Below are 27,714 nucleotides of genomic sequence, written 5' to 3' on the forward strand. Positions count from 1 at the left end.
AGAGGCCCCTGCGAACTCTGGGAGAGCCAGCCACCAGCTCCAGGGGCAGGGAGCTCTTTGATGGCAGGCTACCCCCTCCTCTAACCCTCCTGGCCTTGAAGTTTACAGTTCTAAGTCCTCACACCCCCCTCTGGAGCTGCTGAGCCAACAAATCTGACAGGAGATAAAATAATAGAATTTTTTAATAAAGTTCTTTTTCCCAAACAACTTTTTTTTTTTAATTTTTCACCACGCAGGGGCCCCACGGAGGAAAGCTCTCTCTAGGCGCCCTAAAAAGTGTCCAGGTTAGACTTAGGAGAAAAGTGTGCCTCCAGTGTCAGGAGGGGGAAGGGGCCAGGAGAAGCAGGGCACCCCCCGCCCCCAGGGTCGTCCTGTCGCCCCATGGACGCATTGCTCCCCTGGGAGAGCGACCCGGGATCTGCTGGTGGGAGATACACTGCAGACGAAAGTCCCCCCCTCCCCGGAGTCAGCTACGAAGCTGTGCACAGCGACCCTGGGAGACACCCTGGGACAGCGGCTTCCCCGGAGGGCCCCACCCCAACCTGGGGGCGGAGGGGGGAGTTAATGGCTTGAGTTGGGGTCCACACCGTGAGCCACCGTTTAAGTCCTCTGGGAGCAGCCCAAGAGGCAGGGAGAGGCGGCCGAGTCCCGAGGAGAAGAGAATGGCAGCTAGGCCGGGGTTGGGGGAGTGGTGGCGAAGAGGGGGATCGGCCGGTAGGTAGCCTCGGGAAGTCTCAGCACCGCAGTCAGAGGTGATGGGGCGCCAGGAGTACGAGGCCGAGCAGAGGGGCGGGCAGCGCGGCCGCCAGCGCCCGGCCCCGGGAGTCCGGGGGCACCTGGCAGGCGGCGCCGGGGCACGTCTGCTCGCCCCGCCGGTCCTCGCCCCCGTAGCCTCCCCAGTAGTCGTCCTCGGTGGGCGCGTCCCCGCCCTGGGAGCCCCGAGAGTCTTCGGCGGGCAGGTCTCGGTAGAGGGTGGAGGGGTCGGCGGGCGGCGCCCCGGCCTCGGCCACGCCGTACAGGTGGTTGGAGGAGCTGTTGCCCCGCGCGCGGCTGCCCGGCCGCGTGGGTGTGGCGGGCGGGCACGTCTGGAAGTCGGCCTCGCGCAGCGCGCGCAGGTCGCGGCCCTGGCGCTCCGGGGGCGTGGCGCAGGTCACGTCGGAGCTGGAGACGCGCGCGCGCTGGAACCAGGCCCAGAGCGGCCGGGCGCGACAGTCGCACGCCCAGGGGTTGGCGTTGAGCCGCAGGAACTCGAGCGCCGGCAGGTCGGCGAGCGCCTCGCCCGGCAGCGAGGCCAGGCTGTTGTTGAACAGGTAGAGGATGGTGAGGCGGCTGAGGCCGCGGAAGGCCGCGCGGTGCACGCCCTGCAGCCGGTTCCCGTGCAGCAGCAGCCGGTCCAGGTTGCCCAGGCCGCGGAACACGTGCTCCGTGAGCAGCCGCAGGCGGTTCCCGTGCAGGAAGAGGTGGCTCAAGTTGGCCAGGTCGGCGAACAGGTCATCCTGGGGGTTTGGTGGGAGCAGAAGGAGAGAGAGGCCTGAGGCAGGGTAGGGTCTCCTCTCTGGGGCAGAGGAAAAGAGGATTTGAGTCCTCCCTGTTACTCTGACTCACTTGTTTTAGGGTGTGTGAGAAGCCCTTGCAGGTGCCAGAGCGCTGCCCCTGCGTTGCGGATGGAGCAGATGTGGCACACGGCCGAATGAGCAGCATCCAGGCTGGCCCACACTGGGCAGCTGTGGTTGCCCTGAGGACCACACTTTGACTAGGGGGCCACACGTTTGACTAAGCATGCAGACCTAGGAGCCACATTTTCTGGATCTCTCCTGGAACCCAACGTACCACCCTGGTCTGTGAGTTGGCAACCTCAGTATGCAGATGAAATGAGGTGCCCACTGTGAGGAGGCTCAGAGCAAGGTTTGCATGAGGTGGGCAGTCGGCAGCCCCGTCAGTCACCTGATTCCGCATGTGTAACACCAAGACCCATGTCTCTGCCCCGTGTCTGAGAACTAAAGACAAAGCCAGCCCACGGAGGTCCTGTGGGGGACGTGATGGGCCCCCAAGAAGTTTGATCCCGTGAGGAAACCCACAGGTCCAGGATCAGAACTCCATCCTGCCCGTTCCCTGACTGCACTGCCCTCGGCAAGCCAGGCCGGAGGGGAGCTACGCTGTACGGTGCTGTAGAGGGCGTGAGGTGACCCAGCCCCTGCCTGTGGCTCTCCCTCCTCAGTGCCCAGGCCTGGCCTAGGCCTCAGGTGGGGGCAGGGTGGTGACTCCCAGCCCACATCCACAGCCTCCACCTTCCGGTGCTCCCGCTTCGGCTCGCCCCCTCCCATCTGGCTTCCGCTCTGCGCCCCGGGGGAGCTGAGCTTGCCAAGAGCCCTCCTCTGGGCCACATTGAGATCTGTCCCCTCCACCTTCTCAGCTGCCTCAACGTGGCCCTCCAGCTGGCTCCCTGCACTTGACCTCAGCCTGGGCACCCCACCTAGGGAGTCGCTTCTGGATCCCTTCCACTCCGATGCTGGGGGTTTCTCTGGTTCATGGAAGGTCCGCTGGAGTGGGACACACCAGAGAGGTAGGGTCCCAATGGGAGAGGAGGTCGGAAAGACTCGGGGAATTGGCACTTTGGGGGTCCGAAGAAGTCAGGATGGGCAGACCTGCACTCCTGGGGAAGTCAGGTGCCTCTGACCCACAGCCCCACATTTTGGGCAGCACAGTTCCTGGCTTTTTTTTCTTCATAAAAATGTCCCGCTGCTCCCCTGCACTCCCCTCACTCTTGGAGATCCGTTTCTGCCCTCCCCCATCTCATCCAAGCTGTTGCCAAGTCCCCTTGCCACGTTCTAGGCTGCAGTTCCCAAATCCGGCCCCTGCTCTCGCCACCGTTAAAGCCGTTCTCTGTGCATTAATAAGCTCTTGACTTTCACAGCCCTGGCCCTCCCCCTCCTCCCCCTCGCACCCCCTCCCTCTGGGCTAAGAGCTTTGCTCAAGCCTCTTCCATTTCAAAAACCGCATTTCCTCCCCCACCCCACCTGCCCTCTCCCTGCCCTGGCTGGTTCACAGCTCTCAGCATCCATTTGGAATCTTAACCTGGTATCCCTGTCCCCTCCCCCACTTTCCCTAGGCAGCATTCCTATTCTTAACCTGCCCGCCTGCAGCATTAGCCGCTGTGCTGTGTGACCTTGAAGAGCACCAGGCACCTCTCTGGGCCTCAGTGAAGCCAGGGACTGGGATGGTTGGTCTTGTAAGACTCCACCCTCATCTGACATGCATGAGTGGGTGAGTCCCGGAAGTCTCTCATTCATCAGCAAAGCAGTACCACGGGTCTGCAAGGTGCCGCCCTGCAACCGCACCCCCTCACCAGCTCATGGTGGGCATTCTCTCACCACCCGTGTCAACAGCATCAATGACGTGCTGAGCTCTCCCCGCGTGCCCAGCCCCGTGCCACACTGGGCCTGTGGAGTAACTTAATCATCACAACCCGTGGGGTGGATGCTATTAATAGCTCCTCCGCTGAGATGAAGGGCGCTGACAGGGGAAGTGACTCCTCCAGGGTCCAACAGCTAATATGTAGTGTGACGTGGATGTGCACGCCAGCCAGGCCTCTCTGCACGGCTATGCCCGGATGGAACCAGGTCAGTGCTAGGCTGTGTTCTTCCTAGCTGGTGCCTTAGCTCTGCGGGACCTCAGACGCAGTCCTCACGCTTCCCATTGGCTCATGGTTACTAGTCAATGGATGTCTACTGTGAACCAGAGCCCTTTCGGGAAAATGTCTACTTGAACCCACAGCGCCCAAAAGTTCAGGTCATTGTCTCATGCACATGGATCCACTGAACCACTCAGCAAACAGGAGGCAGGGCTGGGAGTGCCACCTGAGCACCAAGACTACTGGCAAAGCCTGTGCGAGGCACTGCAGTGACCGCAGGGGAGAACAGGGGGCGCTACAGCCAGGCCACAGTGCAGCAGCAGAGCAGGAACACAGCTGTGGTTCACCTGTGCATCCTGGGCAGCCACACCACCACCTGGCACGCAGAAGGTGCCAAGGATGGCATAGTGCCCGGCACACCACTCGGCCACTGCTGTGTCCAGCCTCCACATCCTGAACCGCAGTGCTTCCTCGCCCAGAGCATGCCTGGCTCCACCCTGGTCACACCTGCTTGCAGCGGACTCACCACAACCCCCATGCTTCTGCACCTGCCCTCTGGCATCTCCCAGTCCTAGTTCTGCGAGGCAGTTCACAGCCAGAGGCAAACTCTTTCCACCTCCTTAAAAAGGGCCGGGTGTGAGGATGCTTCCTGCTCGAGACACCAGGTGTCCTTCATGCCAGACACACCCCACATCTTAGAAGGTCCCATGTCTGGCTGAAGTCTCTTCCCTTAGGGCGTGGCTGACCCCAGGCCCTGATGGCTGTCCTTGGTCTGAGAGTTGATGGAGGGATCCGTCATAATGCCGGGATGTTTTTGGCCTTGACCTCTGCTTTATGTACACTAACTCGGTTTCTCACCAGTGCCATGCTCTGTGAAAGGTAACATTTTTATTTTTCCCCACTGACAGGTGAAGAAACTGAGCCTCAGAGAGGGGAAGCGAGTTGCCTAGAGTTAAATGAAGTGAGAAGGCGGCAGAGGAAGGGCTCCATGACAGGTCCCCTGACTACAGATCAAAGACGGGTATCCCCGAGAGGAGGAGGGACCCCAGAAGTAGCAGTAGTCATGGGAAGACAGGTTGAGCATGCCTAATTGGAAAGTCTAAAAACTGTAATGCCCTAAAATCCCGAAGTCTAGTGATGCCACAGACTTGGTGTCATGTGAAAACAGATTAAACCCAATGCAGAACATTACCTTCAGGATCTGTGTCCAAGTTACAAATGAAGTGCATTTTCTGTTTAGACTTGGGAGTCCCTGACTCAAGATCATTGCTTATATATGTGCATAAAACTTCTGGAACACTTCTGTCCCCAAGCATTTTGGCTAAAAGGTATTAAACCTATCTGGAGAGCATAACCTTATAAATACCTTAACTTTTAATCCTTACAAAACTTGGAGATCGAAAACTTGGAGACCATCCTGAAGGCCACTTACAGACAGGAAGGTAGAGACTGAGCGACCAGAAGCGATCCCTTCCAAAGGGGAACTTGGATTTGACCCCAGGTCAGACAGACTCCGAAGCATCTGCTTTCGAATCAGCCCACTCAAGTGCCCTTCAGGGTGGTCCCCTGGAAGGCAGTCAACCCCCACAGATCAAGTCCTGGCTATGTGGCTTCAGGAAGTGTCTGCTGTCCCATGGCCCTGGCCCCTAACTGGCCCTCCCACCAGGCCCCAGGCCTTTGCGAGGCTGGATGCCAAAAGAGGACATCAGGGGAGAGGCCCTTCTATCTCTACAAGGTCTTGGGAGTCTGTACCTTGAGTTTCCCCATTGTTAACAAGGAGCAGGGTGCTAGAGGGGAGACAGGATGTGGCTGAATGCACTTGGCCAGGGAGGGGAAGGGAGGGTGCCTTTTGGGCCCACCCACAGCCTCAGCATAACCCTTGAAGTTGACCCAGATCTCCAGGATTGGGTTCAAGTTGGGCCACTTGCCTGAGACCAATGTTAAATAAGGCTCGTTTCTTTTTTTAAAGCAGTATTTTAACAAGCATTTATATAGCACTTACCGTATGCCAAGCACTATTCTGAGTACTTTACAAATTATTCATGCATTTATTGCCTATAAAATCCCTAGGAGATGGATGGACTTATTACCCCCGTTTTGCAGATGGGAAAACTGAGGCCTAAGGAGGTTAAAAAAACAGTCATGACCTTTGTAAATGGTGGAGCTGACCTGCAAAGCACGAGGTGCATTGCCTGACCTGGGGAAGGGGCTGGTGTTATCACGACCACCATATGTCCCCCAGGGCATTTTCCCCTACAGGCTCTAATACTTGTTTAGTCTCTGCTTCCTTCACTTCTGTTCCCTTAGCCCCTCGTACATAGTGAGTGCCCTGTGCAGGTTTATTAAATCCTTACAGCTGCTCTCACAGTCCGAGTGGACTCTTCCAGCCAGCACACGGGTGGACTAGTGAGGCAAAAGGCACCTTGCAGGGTGAGGTGGAGAGGAGAGAATTTGAATACCCTAACAGCTGTGTGGCTATGGAGAGATTTTTCTCCCTCTCCCAGGGTGCTATGAAGGGGTGCGTTGTTGCTTCCAGGGGAAATGGATTGGGAGGATCTGACCATCAGACAGCATAACAACAACAGTAAACAACCATTAAGTCAATAATAATGGCAATAAATAACAACGCCGGTTTACTCCTTCCTTTCCCAGGGCATCTCTTTTCCAGCTGCAGCAGGGCTTGGCTCTTTTCCTACCCCAGCCCTGGCCCCAGGCGACAGGTGAAAGGTAAGCTAGCAGCTAGTGGGAAGGTAATCTAGTGAGACAAGGGTTCCCCCTTGTCCTGGGACCCCTGAGTTGGAGAGAGTGGTAACTTTCTATGGGACAGCAGGTGCTATGGCCTCACTCTCTTGCTGTACTTGGTTATGATGGAGGAGAACTTGAGGCAGAGGGGGTGTGTGGGAGGAGTAGCTGTGGGCAGCGATTGCCTGGGGAGAAGCTGAGACCTTCCCCTCCCGCCTATAGGCAAATGCTGTGGAGGGCAAGGAGTAAAGAGTGAGCCGCAGAGACGCACGCCCACAGCCAGACAGACGTGGGGGTGTGTGCAGAGTGGGCGTGTGAAGGGAGACAGACAGAAGAGGCAGAGAGAGAGACAGATGGGGGAGGCAAATTAGTGCAAGAGGCAGAGCAGGACAGAAATGGACAGACAGACAGAGGGAGAGAGGGACCCGGATGGGTGGGCAGGTAGACAGGAGAGGCCAAGGGACGAAGAAGAGTATGGTAGAAGCAGGAAGGACCGTCTCCACAAAGAGGGCAGGGGAGGCAGGCTCACCTGGAGGTGGAGCAGGCTGTTCTCCTGGAGGTAGAGGTACTGTAGGCTGACCAGGCCACGGAAGATGTTGCCTGGCAGGCTGCTAAGCTGGCAGCGGTACAGATGCAGCGACTGTAGCCGCTCTAGGCCCTGGAAGGTGTCGGGCTCCAGGGAGCGCAGGTGCCGGTTGTCACCAAGGTCCAGCTCCTCTAGGGCCTGCAGGTGGCGGAAGGTGCCGGGGTAGATGGTGGATAGGTTGTTGGAGAAGAGCCACAGGGTGAGCAGGTTGGGCCCGAAGGTGCCCGGCCGCAGCGTGCGGATGAGGTTGTTTTGCAGGAAGAGACGCTGGGTGCTGGGCGGCAGGGACAGCGGCACGGAGGAGAAGTTGTTGGCCTGGCAGCTTACGGTGGGCGGGGACAAGTAGCAGGTGCACAGCATAGGGCAGCTGGGAGCCGCTGGGGGCAGGGCCAGGAGCATCAGCAGGAGGCAGGCCGAGGCAGGACCTGTGGGGAGAGCGAGGTGAAGAGCAGGGATGCCGGCCAGGGCTCTGCCTGCCCGCGTGCCCACCCTCCATAGGCCCGGAGCCTTGCTGCTCTCAGGGTCCTGGGTGAGACCCCAGAGTTATAAGAGGCCTGAGCGCCGTCCACTTGTGGAGGCTCCTGGTATTTTAAATATGAAGAGCAAAGAATGCCAAGAGGACCCTGTAGAAAGCACTGTAGTACAATTACGGTTGTTTCTGGAACGTCTCCTCATTCCTGGCTGTTTTCGCTGTGGCAGGCTTGTCCTTGCTGGCAGAGGGCTGTCCGTGTTCCTCCCGCTTGGGAATGGCAGCCAGGCAGGACAGTGCTTTCCTGCGGGGGCAGTGCCTCAGTTCTGCCACCCACAGATGCCAGCGACACCCTGCCCCCCCAGCTGTGACAACTGAAATGTCTCCAGACACTACCAAATGTCCTCTGAGGACAAAAAAAAAAAATCGCTCCACTTGAACAAGGCTGAACTAACTTGGGACCTTTCAGGAATCTAAGGCGCATGGAAGCCCAGGGCCCAAGCCTGGTCCCAGCCTGGCCCGAGCCTACAGGTCACCACCCTCCTGTGTGGCTTCCCAGCAGTGTGTACTTTAGAAGGACCACAGTCTTGCTCCACATTGCTGCCCAGAGGGACGTGTGATGAGCGTGGGTGTCTGGGGCCACCAGCTAGATGCAAACAGAATCAGCTGAGGTCTGGGAAGGATGCAGCATCATAGCCGCCTCCTGCCAGAAGCAGAGTGGCTGGGGTCCTGGGAATCTACATTTTGCATCTCAGCCTCTTACTATTCAAAGTTACACCAACTGTCTTTTTCTCCAGAGTAACTTTTGAAGGTCAAGTGCCACATCTTGGGATCCAGATGCATATGCTACTACAGGAAGACCCAGGGGTGCAGTTCAGGTGCCTACAGTTTTATGATCTGGTGGGGGCTGCAGGGCCCAACAGTCATCCCTGCCCCTGCCTTCCCATCCTCACAATGGCTGCTAAAGTCTTGGGCTGGGACAGTTTGTCCACTGCCCTCTGCCAGGGTTTTCTTCTGGTGGCTGTGAGGGACAGGGAGTCGGGTGGGACAGCAGAGAGGACTTCACACACCTTGCAATCTGGCAGTGGCTCTTTGGCACACACAGTAGCTAAGCACATTCTGCTTCAAGCATCTTACTGAAGGCTGTGCGGAGGAAGACCCAGTTCTGGGAGCTGGGCCCCCCTGAGCCCTTAGGGTTCCTTGGGGTTCTGAGACCCTGAATGTGAGGCTGTGACTCGCGCACGCCAAGGCAACAGTTTTTGTGTGTGATGTCTCACACTCCTGAGGTAGCTGTGCGCATGTGAATGCGCGTATGTGGGTATGATTTTGGGTTAGCGGTGTGAGCCAGGTGCCGGCTCCGTGCAGTGTGGCCGAGCCAGGTGTGTGCGCATGGCTGTCACCGTGGGGTGCTGGCAACACAAATGCTCTGGTGTGCCTCCGCCCTGGGGGAGCACAGACACTACAGGGGAACCTCTTGCCCGCACATGCGTGCCTGAGTGTGTGTGTGTGTGTGTCCTTTTTCCTGCTTTTGGGCACCACCCCAGTGCAAGCCAAGCCCTGCCGTGAGTGTCCCCGGCCCCTCCCGGCTGTGCAGTGCGTGCTGGCCGTCTCCTCCGCGTGTGTGTGGATGTCGGGCCCCGTGTGTGTGTAGGCTGGGTGTGATGTAATACTCAGTGACACAGCGGCGGCTGTTCCATTCCTTCACACCACCTCCGCCTTTCTCGGCCCTTCTCACCCCTCCCCCGAGTGGCGTTTCACGATTACTTTCTCCTCCCGAGTTTTTCAGAACCACGTGGGGTGGAAGAGTCTCTCGCCCCTCTTCCCAGGCAGGCAGGGGTCGAGTGTGGCGAGCACAGTCAGGGACCCCTGAAGTATGCAGGCTGGGGTAGAAGAACTGGATCTGCTAGGGTTCCTCTGGTTTTGAGGTGACAGCTGGGCTCAGAGAGGGCAAGCAGCGTGCCTAAGATCACACAGCCAAAGGAGAGACAAGGCAAGATCCAGAAGAGCTTCTGGATGCCCCAGCAGGGCATGTCCCTTCCTGGTAACCACCCGGGGCATCCTGCCTACCCAAGGACTTGACACCAAAAGAAGCTAAATCCTTCAGCAATCCCCTTAGTCCCACCCCTTAGCCACCAGCCTGCTAGAATGGGAGCCCTGATGGCTGCCAGCCCCCAAAGGATTACGAAGCTCCTCCGTCAATCTCCATGGCTGATTGCTGGCCCAAGAGAGGCCAAGGCGAGGGGGGACACATGTGCTCCCACAGAGCACCTGCCTGTCCTCCGGGGATCAGGTTCCCTTGCAGCCCGGGCAGAGGTTGGCAGGGGCCCATTTATGGTCAGACACTTCTCTGCTCTGTCTCCACGCCCCTTCTGTGCCCCCCTCTGCCATCACCATGGTATTCCCCAAGCTAGGGAGCCCCTTATGACAGCTGCTGGGATGAACAGTGACTGGAGCCATTTCTGGCCCTCACTGCCGCTGTGCAAGGCAGCTGTAACCCAAGGAGCCTCATCCATAATTCAGGCTGCAGCTCTCATGGAGGCAAGGAGGAGGGGAAGGTGTGTGTGTGTGTGTGTGTGTGTGTGTGTGTGTGTGTGTGCAGGGGTGGCTCCGGGTTGCTCAGCCCCTAGGCTGGCTGTAGCACATGCTCCGGGGACAGGGGCAGTGGAGCAGGTGAGAGCCTGCTTCTTCCCGCACTCCCTGCCCTTTTCCTCTTGCCAAGCCTCCTCCCCACCCCCGCTTCTCATGCCAACCTCCTCATCACCACTGCCCTGTCCCCCCACCCCTGCCCCGGACAGGGCCAGGCCTCCTCTCTTCCCCCATCATGGACCACAGCTCCACTCCTAACCCCCCAGTTTGAGCTCCCAAGCTGGTGTGCAAAGCCCTCAGTGGACAAGCAACACACTGCACGTTGGAGAGAGGAGGCTGGTGTTCTGCTCCAGAGTTCTCCACTACCCTCCAGGCACACGAAGCCCTTCCTCACAGCCTGCCCACTGCCTGCTTGCTCCACCCTCCCAAGCCAGCAGGTGCAAGCTAAGGTGCAGGAGAATGTACAGCAGAAAAGGCAGGGAACCGTCGTTCACAAAGCACCTACTGTGCACCAGGGCCTGGCCTGCACACTTGAACCACTTCATCCGTGGGACACACACAGGGGCTGAGCTGCCCCCGGCCATGCAGCCAGTGAAAACCTGGATTGGAAATGAAGGGGGCATCCAGCTCAAGTCACAAGGGCCTCTTTTGGGAGCCTTTCACAGCCTTCCCAAGGATGTGGAAGACAGAGGGAGGACAGAAACTGCAGGCAAAGCAGCGGTGGTGCTGGGGCTGTTGCGCCAGGCAGGACCGAGCGAGAGACCCAGGAGTTCTCTGCAACTTTCTTCTCCCAGGCTGCAGGTTGTCCTTGTTTTGGGGGATGGGGAGGCATGCACCGGAGAGTCAAGCAGAGATGGCCAGAACTGACCAAGGGGGAGGGAACAGAGAGAGGCCAGAACACAATATCGATCCCGGAAGGCCAAGGTGTCCAAAGCCAAAAGTGTTCATTCACCGAGCGACCATGGTCAAGGACTCCAGGCCGTCCAAGCATGGATTGCCAAACCCCAGAAACAGAGTTCTCACCCTCAGGGCCACCCTTCAGGCCAAAGATCCCTGCAGTGCTGGAGGCACCAGGGCCAGCTATGCCCATGCACCTGTACTGTGCTCCCAGAGAAGGGTGTTCCCTGGCAAGCCAGCCGAGGGGTCCAGCTGTGGATTCTGGGGCAGTGTCCCAGATGAGAAACTGCACACCCAACATCAGGCTACTTCACGGCAGGCCCGAGGCACCAGGGTTGGGGTGGGGGGGGCAGATGCTGAGGGGGCAGGGGCTGAGGTGGGCGCCCGCAATGCCGGTGACGCAGGGGCCTGGGAGGTTTAGAGCTGCTGCAAACAGCTTCTCACTCCGCCAGAATGTAACACCCCAAAATAAGCAGCCACCGTGGCGGCAGCATCCGACGAGATATAAATGGCAGCCCGCCTCACTGGAGGTCCTCACCCTGGCTCCTTCGCAGCCACACGTATGTCCCGGTCACCCAAGAGCTCAACCCCTCTGGGCTGACCCACCAGCCACTCCCGGAGAAAAGGGATGTGACATACTGGTGCTTTGGGAACGGAGGGCTTCCCACGTGCAAGCGGGGACCAGCCGCCTCTTTGTCTCCTCCCAGCAGCCCCCAGCCCCCGTTCCTGGCACCGGAGCCATTCTCTTTCCCCTCCCCTTCTCTCTTCCGCACCCCGCCTGGAGCCCAATGCTCTCCCTCTCTGTTCCAGACTCCGGTTTCCATCCCCATCCAGGCTTCTCCCATTCCACTCCTCCAGCTTCACGCTCTCGGGCTCCAGGGTGCCAGTGCCCATCCCATGCCTCCCTGATCTGGTCTCCCCTCCTCCTTCCTCTTCCTGGTTCTACCTCGGGGTCCCCCTACCCAGGACGTCGTCCTCCTTTTCTTTCAGCATCCCCCCTCCCCTTCTTTAACCACTTTCTCCATCTGTGACTTCCCTTTGCTGCCTCTCTCTGGCTCCTTTCCTACTCCATCCCCAGTCTCCGCACTCTCCTCCCTCACTCCATCCCGGGACCAGCAGCATCCTCTCACTCCATCCTTCTCTCGGTAGCGCCTCCATCTGTCCAACCAGGGAGGGCACTGCATCTGCCTCGGTGCCCCCCACCCACATGGCATGTCCTCCCAGGTGACTGGAAAGTGCTGAGGCACCGGGCAGTAGGAGTTGCTGAGTCGGCGCTTCCCCAGCCGGCCCGAGTCCTCCGCGTCCCCCGGAGCAGGTGGAGCCGGGACGCTGGGAACCTGAGCCACCCTCCCCCGCTCCGGGCCGGGTCGGCTGGGTCCGTGCTTCCCGCACGGTCACGAGCTCTCCGCATAGCCCCGCAGGCTCGCAGCCCGCTGTCCTCCTCCAAAGGGCAGAGCCGGAGGCGGGGGCGCGGCCCGGCTGCGGAGCGGTTCCCTTTTTCTCCAGACTACCCCACCCCCACGCACCCCACCCTAGCGCCCCAGAAGAGGGGGCGCCCTGCTCCGCTCCCCAGCACGCTCCCCGCCCCCGCCCCGCCGGCCAGGGTCGCCTACCTTGCAGCAGGCGCCCGAGCCCGGGCAGCATCTTGTCTCGACGCTCGGGGAGGGGCAGCGTGGGGAGGGCGCTCCCACTCGCTCCCAGAGCCCGCCGGACAGACGGCGGGGACTCCGCGGGGGGCTCCGGCAAGGCCTGGGAGTCCCCGGGCGGCGTGGCCCGGCCGCGGGGCTCTACCCTGCGCCCCCCAGGCTGCGAGCCTCGGGAGGAGCCATGGGGCCCCGACGGGACGGGGCGGGGCGCGACGGGATGCGGAGGGCTGGACCGGCCGGCGACGCTCAAGGCCCGCGTCCCCCGCCCCCAGCAGCGCGCTCGGTCCGCCCGGGAGCGGGTCACTCCGCCGGCCCGTGCGCCCAGGCTGCTCGCCGAGGGAGAGGGAGAGTGGGACGGCGAGGAAGGCTTCCCAGCCACCCCCTCCTTCCCTCACTCGCTGGCTCCGCCTTCGTTTCCTGGCTTTTCTACTTAACCCTTCGCTGGCCACTAGAGGCGGGAGCGGCTCTCCAGCCCCCTCCATCTCCGCTCCCTCCCCTCGCCGGGGGAGGTGGTGGCGGTGGAGGTGGGGGTGCTGAGAAACCTAGCGGGGACTGACTGTGTTGGATTACTTGGCAGAGCCGCGCTTCTAGAGAAATCCCTTCTGGAGGGGGTGTGGTAGTGTTAGGGGACTCCGTGAGCTGGTCCGGTACTTGCCTCCCAAGTCGGCTTGGAAGACTCGGGCTTCTGGGTTCTCCCCCTCAACCCCTACCCCTTTCCCCTCGCCTCCCCCCAGCCATTACCCTGACTGCGTTGTCCCCGAGTTTTTCCCGCTCCTGGGAGAGCGAGGAGATCCCACTTCCCCTTCCGTTCCCAGACCCTAAATCCCAAAGCGTGCGACTGTAAGAATAGTCTCGACGAGAGTTTGTGTGTGTGAGCTGGAACGTCCGTGGGCGTGCACGCGCGAGCACGGTGGCTGTGCAGGTGCGGCTGCGAGCGCTGGCAGGCAACCTGCGAGCCGCGTCCAGGGTAGCGGGGCGCGCGTCAGGGCGCGCCGTGGAGAGCTGCCGAGGGGCGGCCTGGGTGCGCGTCTGCGCCGGGGCGAGACAGCGTGCGCTCGGGCGTGGGGCTGGGTGGCGAGCGCATACTCGCAAGTGCTAATGACGTGTGATGACCCTTAATGCATTTAGCAGCAAATGCAAGTCTGCCGATGCTGATGTTGTGTAGTGTAGGCGATGTGTCTGACCTTCTGGTGTGTGAGGGACATTTGGGGTCCCCGAAACAGAAACGAGACCTTTTGAATAAAGGGGCTTTGGGATCTCCCTGGAGCCCCTCCCAGGCTCCTCCCGGCCAGTCGCAAACCACCCGTGTCCTCAGGGCGTCCTGACCAAGGCCGCGCGCTCCGGTGCCCACCGTCTGGACCGTGCCCGGGGTGCCCAGCAGCCGACCCTCGGAAAGCAGCCCCGCGTGGGTGAGGCGCGAGCCCACCGGAGAAGCCGCTGTGGCCACCGAGCGGGCGCGGACGGGCGGCGCTGGGACTGCCGGGGGCAACGGGAGCGGCCAGAGCCAAGTCCTGGGCGCACCCCGGCCACCCACCGGCGCGCCCTGCCCTAGGTGTCTGTGGCTCCACTAGCGAAACCAGAGCAGCTCCTCACGTCACCGTCTCGCTCTCCGGCTCCTCCTTTGACAATCCACGCGGTGGTCCGACGCAACACCCGGCATACAGTCGGTTCTAAGTGCTGGGCTCTTCCTTCCATTCATGCTGGGCTCCTCGCTTCATCTCCCATTCTTTCCTCAATCTCATTCGATTACTCCCAAGATCTCCCCCAACTCTTATTCACGTTTTACGGTCCCGCCTCCCTCCTTTTCTCCCAGCTCTAAGCATCTATCCCTTACTGCCACCGACGTCCGTTTCTCTCATTGTCCCTTCTCTCCTCTCTCCCTGTGGCTCCCTTGCCTAGCTGCCCCTGAGTCCCCGCGTGTCCGAGGTCTCTGTTACTCTGCGTCTCCACCTCCCTTTCCCACTGCCTTGACGGACTCCAGGCCTGCCTCTCGGGTGCCCCCTGCTGATGCCACCTTCAGTCCTTCCCCAGGCGCCTAACTGCCCACTCCCGGCCCCCTGGTTCTCGGGTGGAAACACAAAGAGGTGTCCCTGGGGCTCCCGCTCCACCTCCCGTCTCCACGAGGCAGGAATAGGCGGCGTGTGTTCCTGGGACGCCTCCCCGCGCGCGAGCGCCCGCGCCCAGGGTGGGGTTGTGGGGAGGGGGAACCTGAAGGGGGCGGCAGGGAGGGAGTGTTGGGGGTAGCAGGGTGGGATTTGGCGTCCTTCCCCGGAATGAGCCGCGGCACAATCTGTCGCTGGGTTTGTTTGCCGAGCTGCCTCCGGAGCGCAGTGGGGCTGGCTCCCGGGGAGTGAAATATCACAAGATGCGGAGACAGACGCTGAGGGGTGGGTGGGCGGCGGGCTGACTCAGGTGTGCCATCGGTTCCCCGGCCCCGTTCTTTGGGGTGGGAGGGGGCCCCAACACAGAGGGAACCCGAAGCTGGGAGGGGAGCCCCCACCCCAGCATGAGCTGCAGGAAAGGGGATGCCCCCTTGCAGGATATTTTTTTGGTTTTTTTTTTTTTTGCTCCAGCGCTTCGTCGTTACTCCCCCAGGCAGCCACAAGCCCTCCGAGCCTATCCCACCACACAGGTGTCCCAGTTTCCTGTGGAGATTCGCTGACTCACCACTTCCCCACACTAGACTGCTGGCTTTTTGAGGGCAGGCAGCGCCACTCGTGCCTGCTGCGACCAGCAGCCTCCTTTAGTTGCTCAGTGAACACTTCAGGACGAGGGCGTGGGTGCTGGCTGCTGTCGCTTTGCAGGAGGTGCGACCAGGCCCTGACCTTCCTAGCAGCGAGCATGCTGCCCTGCAACCCTTGCTCCTCCTCGCAGCCCACCTGCAGCCCTCCCTCCTCCCACCTTCAGCCGCGCAGGAAATCAGACACACCTTTCTCTCTCTCAACCTTGAGTACCAAGGTGCACTGAGGTGACCCCAAAGCAACTGATGCCCTCACCTCATGCCCCAGTTTATTGATTTGTACAGCGAGGATTTACCGTTGGTCCCTAAGGCTGGATAATATCGCCCCATCACTGGAGGTGCTAGCGAAGTGAGGTGAAGGACAGCGTGATCTTTAGTTTTGGTGGCGACTGTAACGGTGGTAGTGCTGGCGGCTAGCCCTGTAGAGTCAGACACCAACTCTGAACCGGAAGGAGGTGAGCCAGCAGGTGGGATGGAGGGTTGTGCCCCAAGGCGTTGCTAATCTGTTTTTGCCTGGCCCGGCTTAGGGGGGCCTGGGCAGTTCTCACGCCTGGGCAGTAGAGCCGGCCCTCCCTCTGGTGGCCGTAGGCGGACGTGCAGCCTCACCAGAAGCCAAACATCTCTGGAACCAGGCTGGTAGAAGGATTTTCCTCCTGAGAAGGGGTACCCGGTTGTCTGGCGATCAGTGAGCTTGGAAAGGCGGCTTGTATAAAAGGGGCAGGACACGGGCTTGCACAGAAGAGGCAGCAATTGGCATTAACTGAGTGCACCTCAATGTCCTGGGTAAACTCCCAGTTGTTAACAGCCCTGCTGCTCTCCGTGTGACACCCAGACCCTTTCCCTTTTGGGTGACCCCTTCTGGTGAATCCACAGAACCTTCCCGTACATTCCTCCATCTGTTAGGCACCTGCCTCTCGGGGAACACTTGGCAGTTGGTATGTGAGGTGGGATGGCTCCGCGGGTTTCTCGGCGGCTCACCGGTGGGATGCATGACCTTGGCCGCTTGCTTCAGTTTTTCTAAGCTTCAGTTTCTGCTTCAGAATATGAGCGGGAAGCCACACTGGTTCCCGGACTCATGCGTTGGTTGAAGCGTAAATGAAATACAACATGAAAGGGCACAACAGAGTTCCTGATCTTGGGCTTGAGAACGATCTGAAGAAGCAGGTGCTTAATGCATAGCATCCCACCCACCCCCTCCAAGGTCCACCCCTGAGCCAGCCTACTGGGTCTATCCCTCAGAGTCTTCGCACAATGAGATCCATGCCCTGTCGTGCTCAGCCTGAACGCTCCTTTCCTGAACCCACCTCTAAACTGGACTAGTTGAAAACCACAAGGATGGTAGAATGTCTTTTCTTGGGGCTGGCGAGATGGCTCAATTGGCTAATCTTCACCTTCAAGTATTGGGACCCCAGTACTGGGGGCTAGTGTGTCCCGGGCTGCGCCACTTCCCATCCAGCTCCCTGCTTTTGGTCTGGGGAAGTAGGTGAGGACCTTGGGACCCTGCACCTGTGTGGGAGATCCAGAGGAAGCTCCTGGTTCCTGGCTTCGGATCGGTGCAGCACTGGTCATTGCGGTCACTTGGGGAGTGAATCATCGGACGGAAGATCTTCCTCTCTGTCTCTCCTGCTCTCTGTATATCTGACTTTGCAACAAAAAATAAATAAAATCTTTTTAAAGTTATTATTTATTAATAAAAAGATTTACAAAGAGAAGGAGAGACAGAGAGAAAGATCTTCCATCCACTGGGTCACTCCGCAGGTGGCCTCTATGGCCAAAGCTGAGCTGATCCGAAGCCAGGAGTCAGGAACCTCTTCCGGGTCTCCCACACAGGCGCAGGATCCTAAGGCTTTGGGCCATCCTCAACTGCTTTCTCAGGCCACAAGCAAGGAGTTCGATGGGAACTGAAGCTGCTGGGAGTAGAACCGGCGCCCATATTGGATCCTGGTGCAGTCAAGGCGAGGACTTTAGCCGCCAGGCCAATGCACTGGTCCCCAATAACAATTTTTTTTTTTTTAAAGGAATGTTTTGGGCCCAGCGCAATAGCAGAGTGGCTAACGTCCTCGCCTTGAGCACGCCGGGATCCCATATGGACACCGGTTCTACTCCCAGCAGCTTCAGTTCCCATCGAACTCCTTGCTTGTGGCCTGAGAAAGCAGTTGAGAACAGCCCAAAGTCTTGGGTTCCTGCACCCACGTGGGAGACCTGGAAGAGGCTCCTGGCTTTGGATTGGTTCAGCTCCAGCTGTTGCTGCCACTTGGGGAGTGAGCCATCAGATGGAAAATCTTCCTCTCTGTCTCTCCTCTCTGAATATCTGCCTTTCCAATAAAAACAAATAAATCTTTAAAAAAAGAGAGAATGTTTTTCTGTTTTCCCTCACTGTTTCTGGGGGTTCTTCCCATTTATAGTACTTTTAATAAGTGGCATTTGGCTAAGTGTTTCCTGCATGTCATGAAATTACATGTATTGACTGATTCCAGGTGACCCAACACTCTTGGACATACCCTCTGTTTCTGACGGGAAAGCTAGTTCAGAGAGATAGCATTGCTATTAGATCTGAGCAAGAGGCATCTTACCCTGGCTCCCCATGGTTTTGAAGACTCCACTCTGACTTCCTCCTTCTAATGTCCCTTCACCAAGTGAGAGGACCAAGAGTTTGTGCCCTCCCAGAAGCTGCACCTGCCTTTTAGTCCACACTCTGGGTATTGGGGCTCCTGGACTATCCTGCTCAAACAGCCCAAGTCCACTTCCAAGGCCATAGGGGCCTCTTCTCCAACAGTGGGCCAAGGATGGCCAAGGAAGAAGCCCGTTGGAGATAAGAGTGGACATGAGGTCCTTTATTTGGGGCAGAGTTCTGACTAGGAGGAGGTCTGCAGGTCTTCCAACCTGGCTTTCCAATATCAGTTTCCTCTTAGGAAAGCAGGAGTGATGCTGAGGAAGGCCCGGTGTGGTGGTCTAGCGGCTTAAGTCCTTGCCTTGAACATGGCAGGATCCCATTTGGGTGCTGGCTCTAAGCCCAGCAGCTCCACTTCCCATCCAGCTCCTTGCTTGTGGTCTGGGAAAGCAGTTGAAAATGTCTCAAAGCCTTGGGACCTTGTGACTGTGTGAGAGACCTGGAGGAAGTTCCTGGCTCCTAGCTTTGGAACGGCGCAGCACTGGCCGCCGTGGTCACTGGGGAGTGAATCATCGGACGGAAGATCTTCCTTTCTGTCTTTCCTCCTCTCTGTATATCTGACTTTGCAATAAAAATAAATAAACTTTTTTTTAAAGAGTGATTCTGGAATGTTTGGAGACTAGGAATACCTTGTGGGCAGGGCTTGCTTAGCTTGGCCTGACATCGTGGGGAGGAAACTCCCTGCCTGTGGTACCATTTGCACTTTGGCTTGGCAGGTGTTAGCAACAGCTGTGCTGAGAGGTCATGTCGCTTCATCCTAAAGGACATGGCTCAAAAGTTGCAGAGCCAGACTCTGAATCCGGGTCTCTGTAGGACTTGTCTCTCCTCTCGTGGAGCTCTATGATGGTCTTGCCCACAAGTCAGGAATGTGGCTCCTGGGACACCTAGGCATCGGACAGCTGGGAGCACCCATTGGACAGCTGGGTGACAGGTGCCTCCCTTCTGTGCTGTATGTGAATGTGCTGAGTGCAGAGTCCATGTTTTCTTTAACTTTGTTTATTTCGTGCACCTGGCACAGCCTTGACTCAGAGTGGGCACTCAGCAAATGCTGCTGGCCTATCAGGCCCATGGCTTCCTGGGGGAGAAACTAACCAGTCACGGTGCAAGGTGCCATGGGTCATGTTGATGTTCAGGAGAGAGAGTGTGAGTGGAGGTGGGGAAACTCTAGGAAGCCCTGGCTGGCGTGGCTCTTGGATGGGTTGCCTGAGACTCTTGGAGTCCATGTTACAGGGCAGAAGAGGCTCAGGGTTAGGCTTCCCTGTTGCACCGAACTCTCATTCCCCTGGACGAGACCAGGGGAGGGTGGGTGCTTTGGTGTCTCCTCGCTGTGTGAGCCTCTTCGGACAACATTTTTCTTTTTATTCTGTGGGCTGAAACCAATGGGTTTGCAAGGAAAAGCTAGTGCATGTTTGGGTGAGACATTGTTGTGGGCAAAGACAGGTGGCTCAGGCCCCTGTAGGGCCGACATGGAGCCCCTGCTGCTGGTGGGAGGGCCTCGGGCCACTGTGCAGTTAGGTCCCTGCTACAGGATTCAACACAGTAGTCCAGTGACAGATGTCTCTGCCTCTTAGCCAGTTTTCCTCAGTTAATCTGAATATTAATCTTCACAGAGAATAGCTCTGATCATGTATCGTCCTGCTTGGAGGCCGTCATGGCTAAATCTGTCTAGCAAATGGTTTGTGTCCGTGGATTCTTGACCTCTCATTCAAATGGATAGATTGTTTAAGACTTCCACGGAGGAGCAGACGATGGGTGGGACCACTACTTCACCTGAGAGGCTCAGCAGAGAGTAACTAAATATTTGGGAAACTGTTCAATTTGTCCATGATCAAAGAAAAGAGAGTGAGAGTGATATTGGGAAAACACTTGATATTTATTCCACTAGTTGGATTTTGCAAACACCATCACCAGCACTGGTTGGAGATTGGGGGAAGTCTACAGTGCCATATTTTGGAAGCAGTTCGCAAAATCTTGTAAAATATAGGAGTCTTGAAAATAACATTACCTTTTGACCTACTGATCTCTTTCTGAAAACTGATCTGAAGACCATGGTTCAATAGATGATAAAAACTGAACTGTATCATAAAATGATAATAAATTTTAAAAGAAACTAAATAAACAAACAAACAAAACTCCAGGGCCCCCACTGCTACCTCCCACAATGCCTTCCCATTTCTGTAGGTGATGAGACGGTTAATCTATTTAATGTAACAGTATACATTTACAAAGAGCGTGTGGGAACATGGAAACTACTTAGGTGTTCTGAGGAGAGGGAGGATATAAAATTGAGTACTGGTTGTGACCATGCAAAACCAGTACTTGTGTTGACCCAGACAGGAAAGAGAATATGCAAAAATGAAAAGCATTGGAAACTGGGTTGACATTCGGATGATAGATGGATTTTTTTTGTTTGTTTGTTTCAAAATATTCTTTGCTGGGCTTGGCACAATAGCCTAGTGGCTAAATCCCTGCTTGTGTGTGCCAGGATCCCATATGGGTGCTGGTTCACTGCTCCACTTTCCATCCAGCTCGCTGCTTGTGGCCTGGGAAAACAGTAGAGGATGGCCCAAAGCCTTGGGAGACTAGGAAGATGGTCCTGGTTCCTGGCTTTGGAACAGCTCAGCTCTGGCCATTGCCCAGCCACTTATGAGCTTTCTCTCTGTCTCTCCTTTTCTTTGTAAATCTGACTTAGATAGATAGATAGATACTTGGTTAATATTGTTGATGCATTATTTTTTTTTAAAGATTTATTTTATTTTTATTACAAAGTCAGATACACTGAGAGGAGAAGAGACAGAGAGGAAGTGGAGCTGCCGGGATTAGAACCAGCAGCCATATGGGATCAAGGCGAGGACCTTAGCCTCTAGGCCACGCTGCCGAGCCCCTGATGCATTATTTTTGCAACAGATTGATTTCTTTTTTTTTTTTTCCAAATTACAGCAAAAAATATTTTAGTTCTATTTGGTCCACAGATTAAGAGAGGGCTCCAGGGGGTGTTAACAAGCTGCCTAGTGGCTGGAGCGGGTGGTTAGGCACAAACTGAAATATCAGGAGGCACATGGGAGCCCCTCCCTCCCAATGGCTGCTGGGCTCTGGCTGCCCATAGTCATGCTTCAGGGTGAGACTTTCAAAGAGGTACTTGCCCAGGCCAGCCTGGGCTCCCTGGGGGCCTCTGGCTCTGCCATCTTCTTAAGTTTGACCTTCTCGTTCAGGAAGTGGTCTCCAGGAAGCCACAGAGATGAGGGTCTGTGTGGGCAGAACCCAAGGTGTGAAGTTCTTCTCCAGACCCAAGGCGGCTTCCAAGGCGTCTTGGGTTTCGCTCCACTCATCTTGGGATGACTTCTGCACGTCCTGGAAGAGGATGCGGCCACCACGTTGGTTTTGTATCTTCAGAAGATGCTTGGTGCCCTCGTGCTTTTCGTCTGCTAGCTCGCCGAAGAAGTGACTCACGTCCTCCAGAGCCACATTGTTGTGGCTGAAATAGTAGCCCAGAGAGAGGTAGGTGTTGGAGGCCCGCAGGTGCACATTGACCAGGCAGTTCACAGCAGCCTCCGCCGCAGTGGAATAATTCTGACGAATCTAGGAGGTCATGGTTGATTGATGGTCAAGAAGATGATTCCAAGGAATGGTATTGGAGGAGGAGGTGGAGGAGGAGTTGGCGGGCAAGTGGTCCCAGAGGCTGTAAACTGAAAAGATGGGAAAGCGGTTGAAGTCGGTGAAAGAGAGCCCCGGGACCTGTTCTGTTCAAACACTGTTGAAGCAAGACAGGTTCACGGAGCTCCCCACGTGTCACCTGTGAGATTGATTTCTATAAAACAAAACCTTTCACTGCCTCCAGGATGAAGCCAAAACCCTTTATCTTATTTGTACTAGTAATCTCAACGATCACAGTTACATCCCAAGCTCTGAAGCAGACAGGTTGTGTCTCGGATCTCATTAAGTCTTCACAATTATTTTGTTAGATGCCAAAATGCTAGTATCCTCATTTTATAGATTAGGAATCTGAGCTCGGTGAGGTTAGCTCACCTGTCTGACATAAGGTAAGCTGGGCTTGTTGTTGCTCAGACCTGGTGTTGAATTCTAGGATGAACTTCTTTGAGCCAGTTGTTTAACTAATTTCAGTCATTAATGTGTTATCATCATGATTTGGGGGATGACTGACACACACATCATGTACTATGATGTACTTGATTTTTAAATTTTAATCAAACGACTTTTAAAAGCATTTAAATGTCTGCTTTCACATTATCTTAAGCAAGCATATCCTTGGAATCATCTGTTAAATATGTCAATTACACTTTGGAGTGCACAACAAATTAAAATATTAATAGTATAAAAAATGATACAAATGCAAGATCATATTGGGGAAAATTGAGCTATTTTATGCCAAGGTGTGCGCCCAACGTCCCTGGCCAGTGTGAATTCTTCCACATTCACTGCTCTCTATGCTATAGCCATCGCTCCTGCTGAGCCCCACTCCCTGGGCTTTCCCAGCCCCTCCCCGGTCAACCTAGGCTGTACCCAGCTACCCCTTGCCAGGCTCAGCACTTGCCAAGCTTTTGCCTGAGCCAAATCCAGATCAAAGCTATTAGAGGGGGGCTCAGCAGCGTGGCCTGGTGGCTAAGGTCCTCGCCTTGATCCCATATGGCTGCTGGTTCCAATCCCGGCAGCTCCACTTCCTCTCTGTCTCTCCTCCTCTCAGTACATCTGACTTTGTAATAAAAATAAAATGAATCTTAAAAAAAAAAAAAAAAAGCTATTAGAGGACACTCAGATACACAAGCCTGCTTGGTACAATAAACAATTCCAGTTTGCGATGCTCCTACCATGTGCCAGGTGTTCTACAGGGAGGTTGACATCCATGATCTCCACTGGCTGTTATACTGATCCCTGAAGAGGGTGTGATGTTTTATTCCTAGTTCATATACTAGGGAACTGGGGCTCACCAGTGGTTAAGTGGTGAAGGAATTTGCTCAAGGCACAAATGGTTGTTGTGGCCTTTTGGGGAGTGAACTAGCAGATGGAAGATCTTTCTCTCTTTCCTTCTCTCTGTAAATCTGCTCTGCCTTCCTAATACAAATAAATGGCTGTAGCTGAGCCAATTCAAAGGCAGGAGCCAGGAGCTTCATCTGGTCTCTCATGTGGGTGTAGGGTCCCAAGACTTTGGGCCATCTTCTTTTTGCCTTCCCCAGGCCACAAATAGGGAGCTGGATGCAAAATGGAGCAGATAGGACATGAACCTGAGCTGATTCTTTTTTTTTTTTTTAAGATTTTTTTTTTATTGGAAAGTCAGACATACAGAGAAGAGGAGAGACAGAGAGGAAGATCTTCTGTCCTCTGATTTTCTCCCCAAGTGGCTGCGACAGCTGGAGCTGAATAGATCCGAATCCAGGAGCCTGGAGTTTCTTCCAGGTCTCCCATAGGGATGCAGGGTCCCAAGGAATCTTCAACTGCTTTCCCCGGCCACAAGCAGGGCACTGGATGGGAAGCAAGGCCCCTGGGGCATGACCAGCACCCATATGGGATCCTGCCACATGCAAGGCAGGAACTTTAGCCACTAGGCTACTGTGCTGGGCCCTGTTAGCTGGTTCTTAAAGTTGGAGGACTAGCCTATTGAGCCACAGTGCTGGCCCCTAAATAATTTTTCTTAAAGACAATTACCCTGTACTTGTTCTTGAAATGTTCACAAAAAATATGTATAGGTGGATTGTGCAGCCTTATTTGTAGAGGGAAAAGATAGTGTAGACCCAACCCAAATGATAGCAATAGGGATTGGTGACAGAAATATGGACAAGAATGGTGAAAGTCTGTATGATCTTACCTGGAACAATATTAAATAAATCAAGGTAACAAACAAGGTATAAAACAAGGTGATAGCATGCTAGCATTCATGTCCAAAATCTGTGGGGTGAACCATAGAGATGATCATTATACAGGCAGAACCTGAGGCACATATAGGCTGCTCCTTGGAGGGTCTGGAGTGAACAGGAGGCAGCAGCTGCTGCCAATGTGTGTCATGGGATTGCCACAATGGCTCAGCTTGGCTAATTGTCCATCTCCAAGTGCAGCGTCACATATGGGTCCTGGATCGTGTCCTGGCTGGTCCACTTCCCATCCAACTCCCTGCTTGTGGCCTGGAAAAGCAGTCAAAGATGGTTCGGATCCTTGAGACCCTATACCCACATGGGAGACCATGAAGAAGCTCCTGGTTCCTGGATTTGGCTTGGCTCAGCTCCGGCCATTGGGGCCACTGAGCAGTGCACCAGTGGATGAAATATCTTTTTCTGCAGAATCTGCTTTTCCAATTAAAAAAAATTTAAAAATAAATAAATAAATACATCTTGAAGAATTTTGTGTCGAAAGGATCCTGTTTGAGGGGTGGGGACTGGTTTTGCAGCAGGCTTTGCTCAGCCAGCAAGCTGACGATACTCAAGCTTCAGATCACTTGGTGCCATTAGAGAAAGTGAAAATTGGTGGAGATTCTGCCCCCCCGGAACACTTCACACCCACGCTCCTACACCAGCTTCCCCAGACGACGCCCTGATGGATGGGGATTGGATTTTTCCTGTGTAACCTTTTGTACTGTTTTTAAAGCTCTGGGCATGTATTACCTCTTTAATAATTTAAAATTTAAAATTAAAAACAGAATAATTTCTTGCCTGGGGCAAGACCCACCTAAGAAATGGGGACTGTGGAGCTGCAGGTGCAGCAGAGGCATCAGTGACCTGGGTAGGAGGAGTTGGGGTGTCAGGGCCTGAGCACCTCTTCCTCATACACTGGGGACCCAGGGACTCGCTTCATCTCTTTTCCATAGAAGATCCTATCCTTGCCTTCTCTGACGACCAGTTGGAGATGGTTTCAGAGGTGGGCTTTTGGCTAAGATACTTGAGTAGCTTTGCTTTTCTCTCCAGGATTTCATCTCCTTCTTTCTAAGATGAAGTTAATGCATGCTTTATCCTGTGACTGTGAGAGTCAGGGAGCTGGTACTGGGTGGTACACGGGACTAGGACAGAGCACCAGGGAGACACCAGGGAGATCTTGGCAGAGCAGTTGATTGTGAAGGTCAGACCGACAGATCTGTTTATGGAGGAGCAGTAATGTTCCTCATCGGTTAAGACTACTTTGGGATATAAGTTACAAAAAACCCAACCCCGCTTGGCTTCAGTAGTAAGATGAGTAGTAGTAGTAAGTGTAAGGAGTTATTCCAATATCCTTCCCTGGACCCGGCGCGCCATTCCTTCTTCCTCACAGCTCATGAAGTTCGCGCCGGCCTAGCTATCCACCAATCGAATGTAACCTGGCATTCCACCTGAGAATCCCACCCCAATCTGCCAGCCCCCTCCCCAATTCCGCCCACTTGCCAATCATCCCTAGGCATTTATCTGCAGGCGCCAATCCCCTGGGGGCCTGCCCTCAATCCCTCCCAATCCCCACCCGCCTACACCTGGCCGACAAAAAGGCCCCCCCCCAGGTGCGGCTCGCTCTCTTATCCCTCCCTCTCTTACCCCGCTCTTACCCCGCTCTTATCCCTCTCTTACCCCTCTCTTACCCTCCTCTCTCCCCCTCTTTCTTGCTGTCCCTGCCCCGTTGGAATAAACCTCCTAAGATACCTCGTTGCGTCTGGTGTGTTTCAGCTCACGGTAAAGAACCAGGTTGTGGGAATTAGCTGCGCGTAATAATATCGTAATATCGTATGAACTAGAACTCTAACATCTTTTTAAATAACTAACAGTAAGTAGTAAGTTACTGCCTCATGCAGCCCCAAGACCAGAGAGAAAGAGCGTCATGGTTGACCTGTGGTTTGGTGACAACCTCAAGGAACCCTGTTCTCTTTGTCTCTGCTCCTCAGTGCCCAGTGTCACCTTCCTGTTAAGCCAGATCATTGGCTGCTGGTGACAGGAAGTCCACTCCTAAGGACCACCCAGGAGCTGCCTCCCTGTTCATCTCAGCAAGAGAATGCGGGCCATCCCCAGTTGTACAATTAAAACTTTTTTTTTTGGTCTGTCCAGGACTTTCTAGGCCAGCATTTGCTTCCAACCGATAGTAGTCACCGGGTGGATACACATGTAGATTGACTGAAGTTAGCATTCCTGAACCAAGCCCTGGCAAGGGGTGCAGCGCCACCTTGCTCATCTGGGGCCAGCAGGGCGGTACTGCGAGCGGAGATCCAGCCCTGACCACAACACTGGCCAACTGTGGACACAGTGGTGACCACGGTCTCCAAGGTCCAGGTGATAACGTCTCCAACCCCTTCTTGCATGCACTCATTCATCTGTTTGGCAGCCTATGTGGTGACTGCTGGGGACCAAGCTCAGGGCCCGGGGTGTTTTAGCAGGTGCTCAGACAGCTCTCACTGTCTTCAGGGTGCGGATTATGCTTCTCCCTTTCAGGGAGGGCCCCCTCCACCCACACCTGGCACTGTCATCTTCCCACCTTTGCTCTAGTCTTCTGCGCTCCCCCCTACCCCCATAGCACTCATAACCTCCTAACATACGATGCAAACTATTGGGTTTATTGTATCTCTTCCCCTGCCAGAATATAAACTCCTTGAGGCCAGAACTCTCTTTCTTCACTGTTCCTCTGGAGCTTCTGGAGCAATCCTTAACACTTAGAGTCACTCAAGAGATGGAGCCCCTTCCTGCCCCTCCCACCCCTCTGTGTGTGTGTGTGTGTGTGTGTGTGTGTGCATGCAAATGTGTGGTAGAAATCAGAAGTTAACTAATCTCAAAGACAAGAATGTACTTAGCAGGAGGAATTTATTCAAAAGCATAAAGCAACATGGGCCATGGGACAGTACCTATCTCAGGAGTCAGGGACAAAGTCCTTCGGGAAGTGGCTGTTTTCTTTTTTTCTTTCTCTTTCTTTAATTTGCTGTGTTATGTTTTTGTAAAAATATTTCCAGAGGAAATGGAACGGCTCTTTTCCTGCCTTGCCTACTTCTAGGGTATCAGCTCCTAGCGGTTCACAGAGGGTCCCTCACTCAGGGCCGGTACTCTATGGCTTGTCCCAGAAGGATGGAAGGAGGCCTGAAGCACAGAACTGTGAGCACAGGACCCACACCTCACAGCCGTGCTCACGGAACCCTGGGATGGAGCCCTGTGTGACTTCATTTCTCCTTTCTGGCTGAGCAGAGAGCTCAGAGGAGGGAGGACTTCTTCAGGCACACACGGGGAAAGTGTCCTAGAGGGAGGGATTTGGGGGAAGAGCAGTGACAAACAACAGAGTGGCTTATTGGTGGCAAAGCTCCCAAACATGCCCCCAAGGGGGCCCTCTCTCCTGCGGATGCTCACCTGGCCCCTCCCTACAAGAGAAGACCTCTTGGCTGACACCTGCCCTTGATGAAAGAGGAAGGGTCCCTGATGGAGACGGAAGGTCTGCTGTAAATGTGCAGAGTGGTTTTGGTGTTTCTGTTTCCTTTGAGTCCTTGCCCTGAGGAATCTGCACTGGGTGGGAGCACGGTCTCTGCAGGGTGCCTCGCTCACAGGCCCCCTGCAGCCAGTGCCTGCCACAATGGGGCCGGGCACCTCCCATCTTGCCTCAGGCTCAGTTTGCAGTCTCTCTAGGCACTCTTCCCAGTGGGAGGCAGCGTCCTTCCACTTGCCTTGGTATCCTCTTAACCCTCGGGGTCTTGTAGACTGAGCTGGATACTTCCTAGCTCTCAAGAATTTCAGGGCACAGTGGGTGAATGTGCAGATGGGGCTGTACCACCCCAGACACCTGCTGGATCCTCTGGGGAGCATCTGGCC

The 27,714-nt window shown here is 55.5% G+C and overlaps 2 protein-coding genes and 1 pseudogene across 3 annotated transcripts in view; 1 reads left to right on the forward strand and 2 right to left on the reverse strand.

Annotated features, from left to right (window-relative positions):
* Nucleotides 1-27,714, forward strand: part of SLC43A1 (solute carrier family 43 member 1) — an 87,931-nt gene that overhangs the window by 31,750 nt on the left and 28,467 nt on the right. The gene's annotated exons all lie outside the window — the stretch shown is intronic.
* Nucleotides 514-12,924, reverse strand: RTN4RL2 (reticulon 4 receptor like 2). The gene is made up of 3 exons (XM_004585299.2): nucleotides 12,525-12,924; nucleotides 6,903-7,384; nucleotides 514-1,496 (listed from the first exon to the last, which is right to left on the reverse strand). Exons 1-3 carry the CDS (start codon nucleotides 12,553-12,555, stop codon nucleotides 747-749), a joined length of 1,263 nt encoding a protein of 420 aa, XP_004585356.1. The 5' UTR covers nucleotides 12,556-12,924; the 3' UTR covers nucleotides 514-746.
* On the reverse strand, nucleotides 20,942-21,559 carry LOC101527301 (ferritin light chain-like; annotated as a pseudogene).

The sequence above is a fragment of the Ochotona princeps genome, chromosome 4 (genome assembly GCF_030435755.1).
Source record: "Ochotona princeps isolate mOchPri1 chromosome 4, mOchPri1.hap1, whole genome shotgun sequence".
Taxonomy (NCBI): Eukaryota; Metazoa; Chordata; class Mammalia; order Lagomorpha; family Ochotonidae; genus Ochotona; species Ochotona princeps.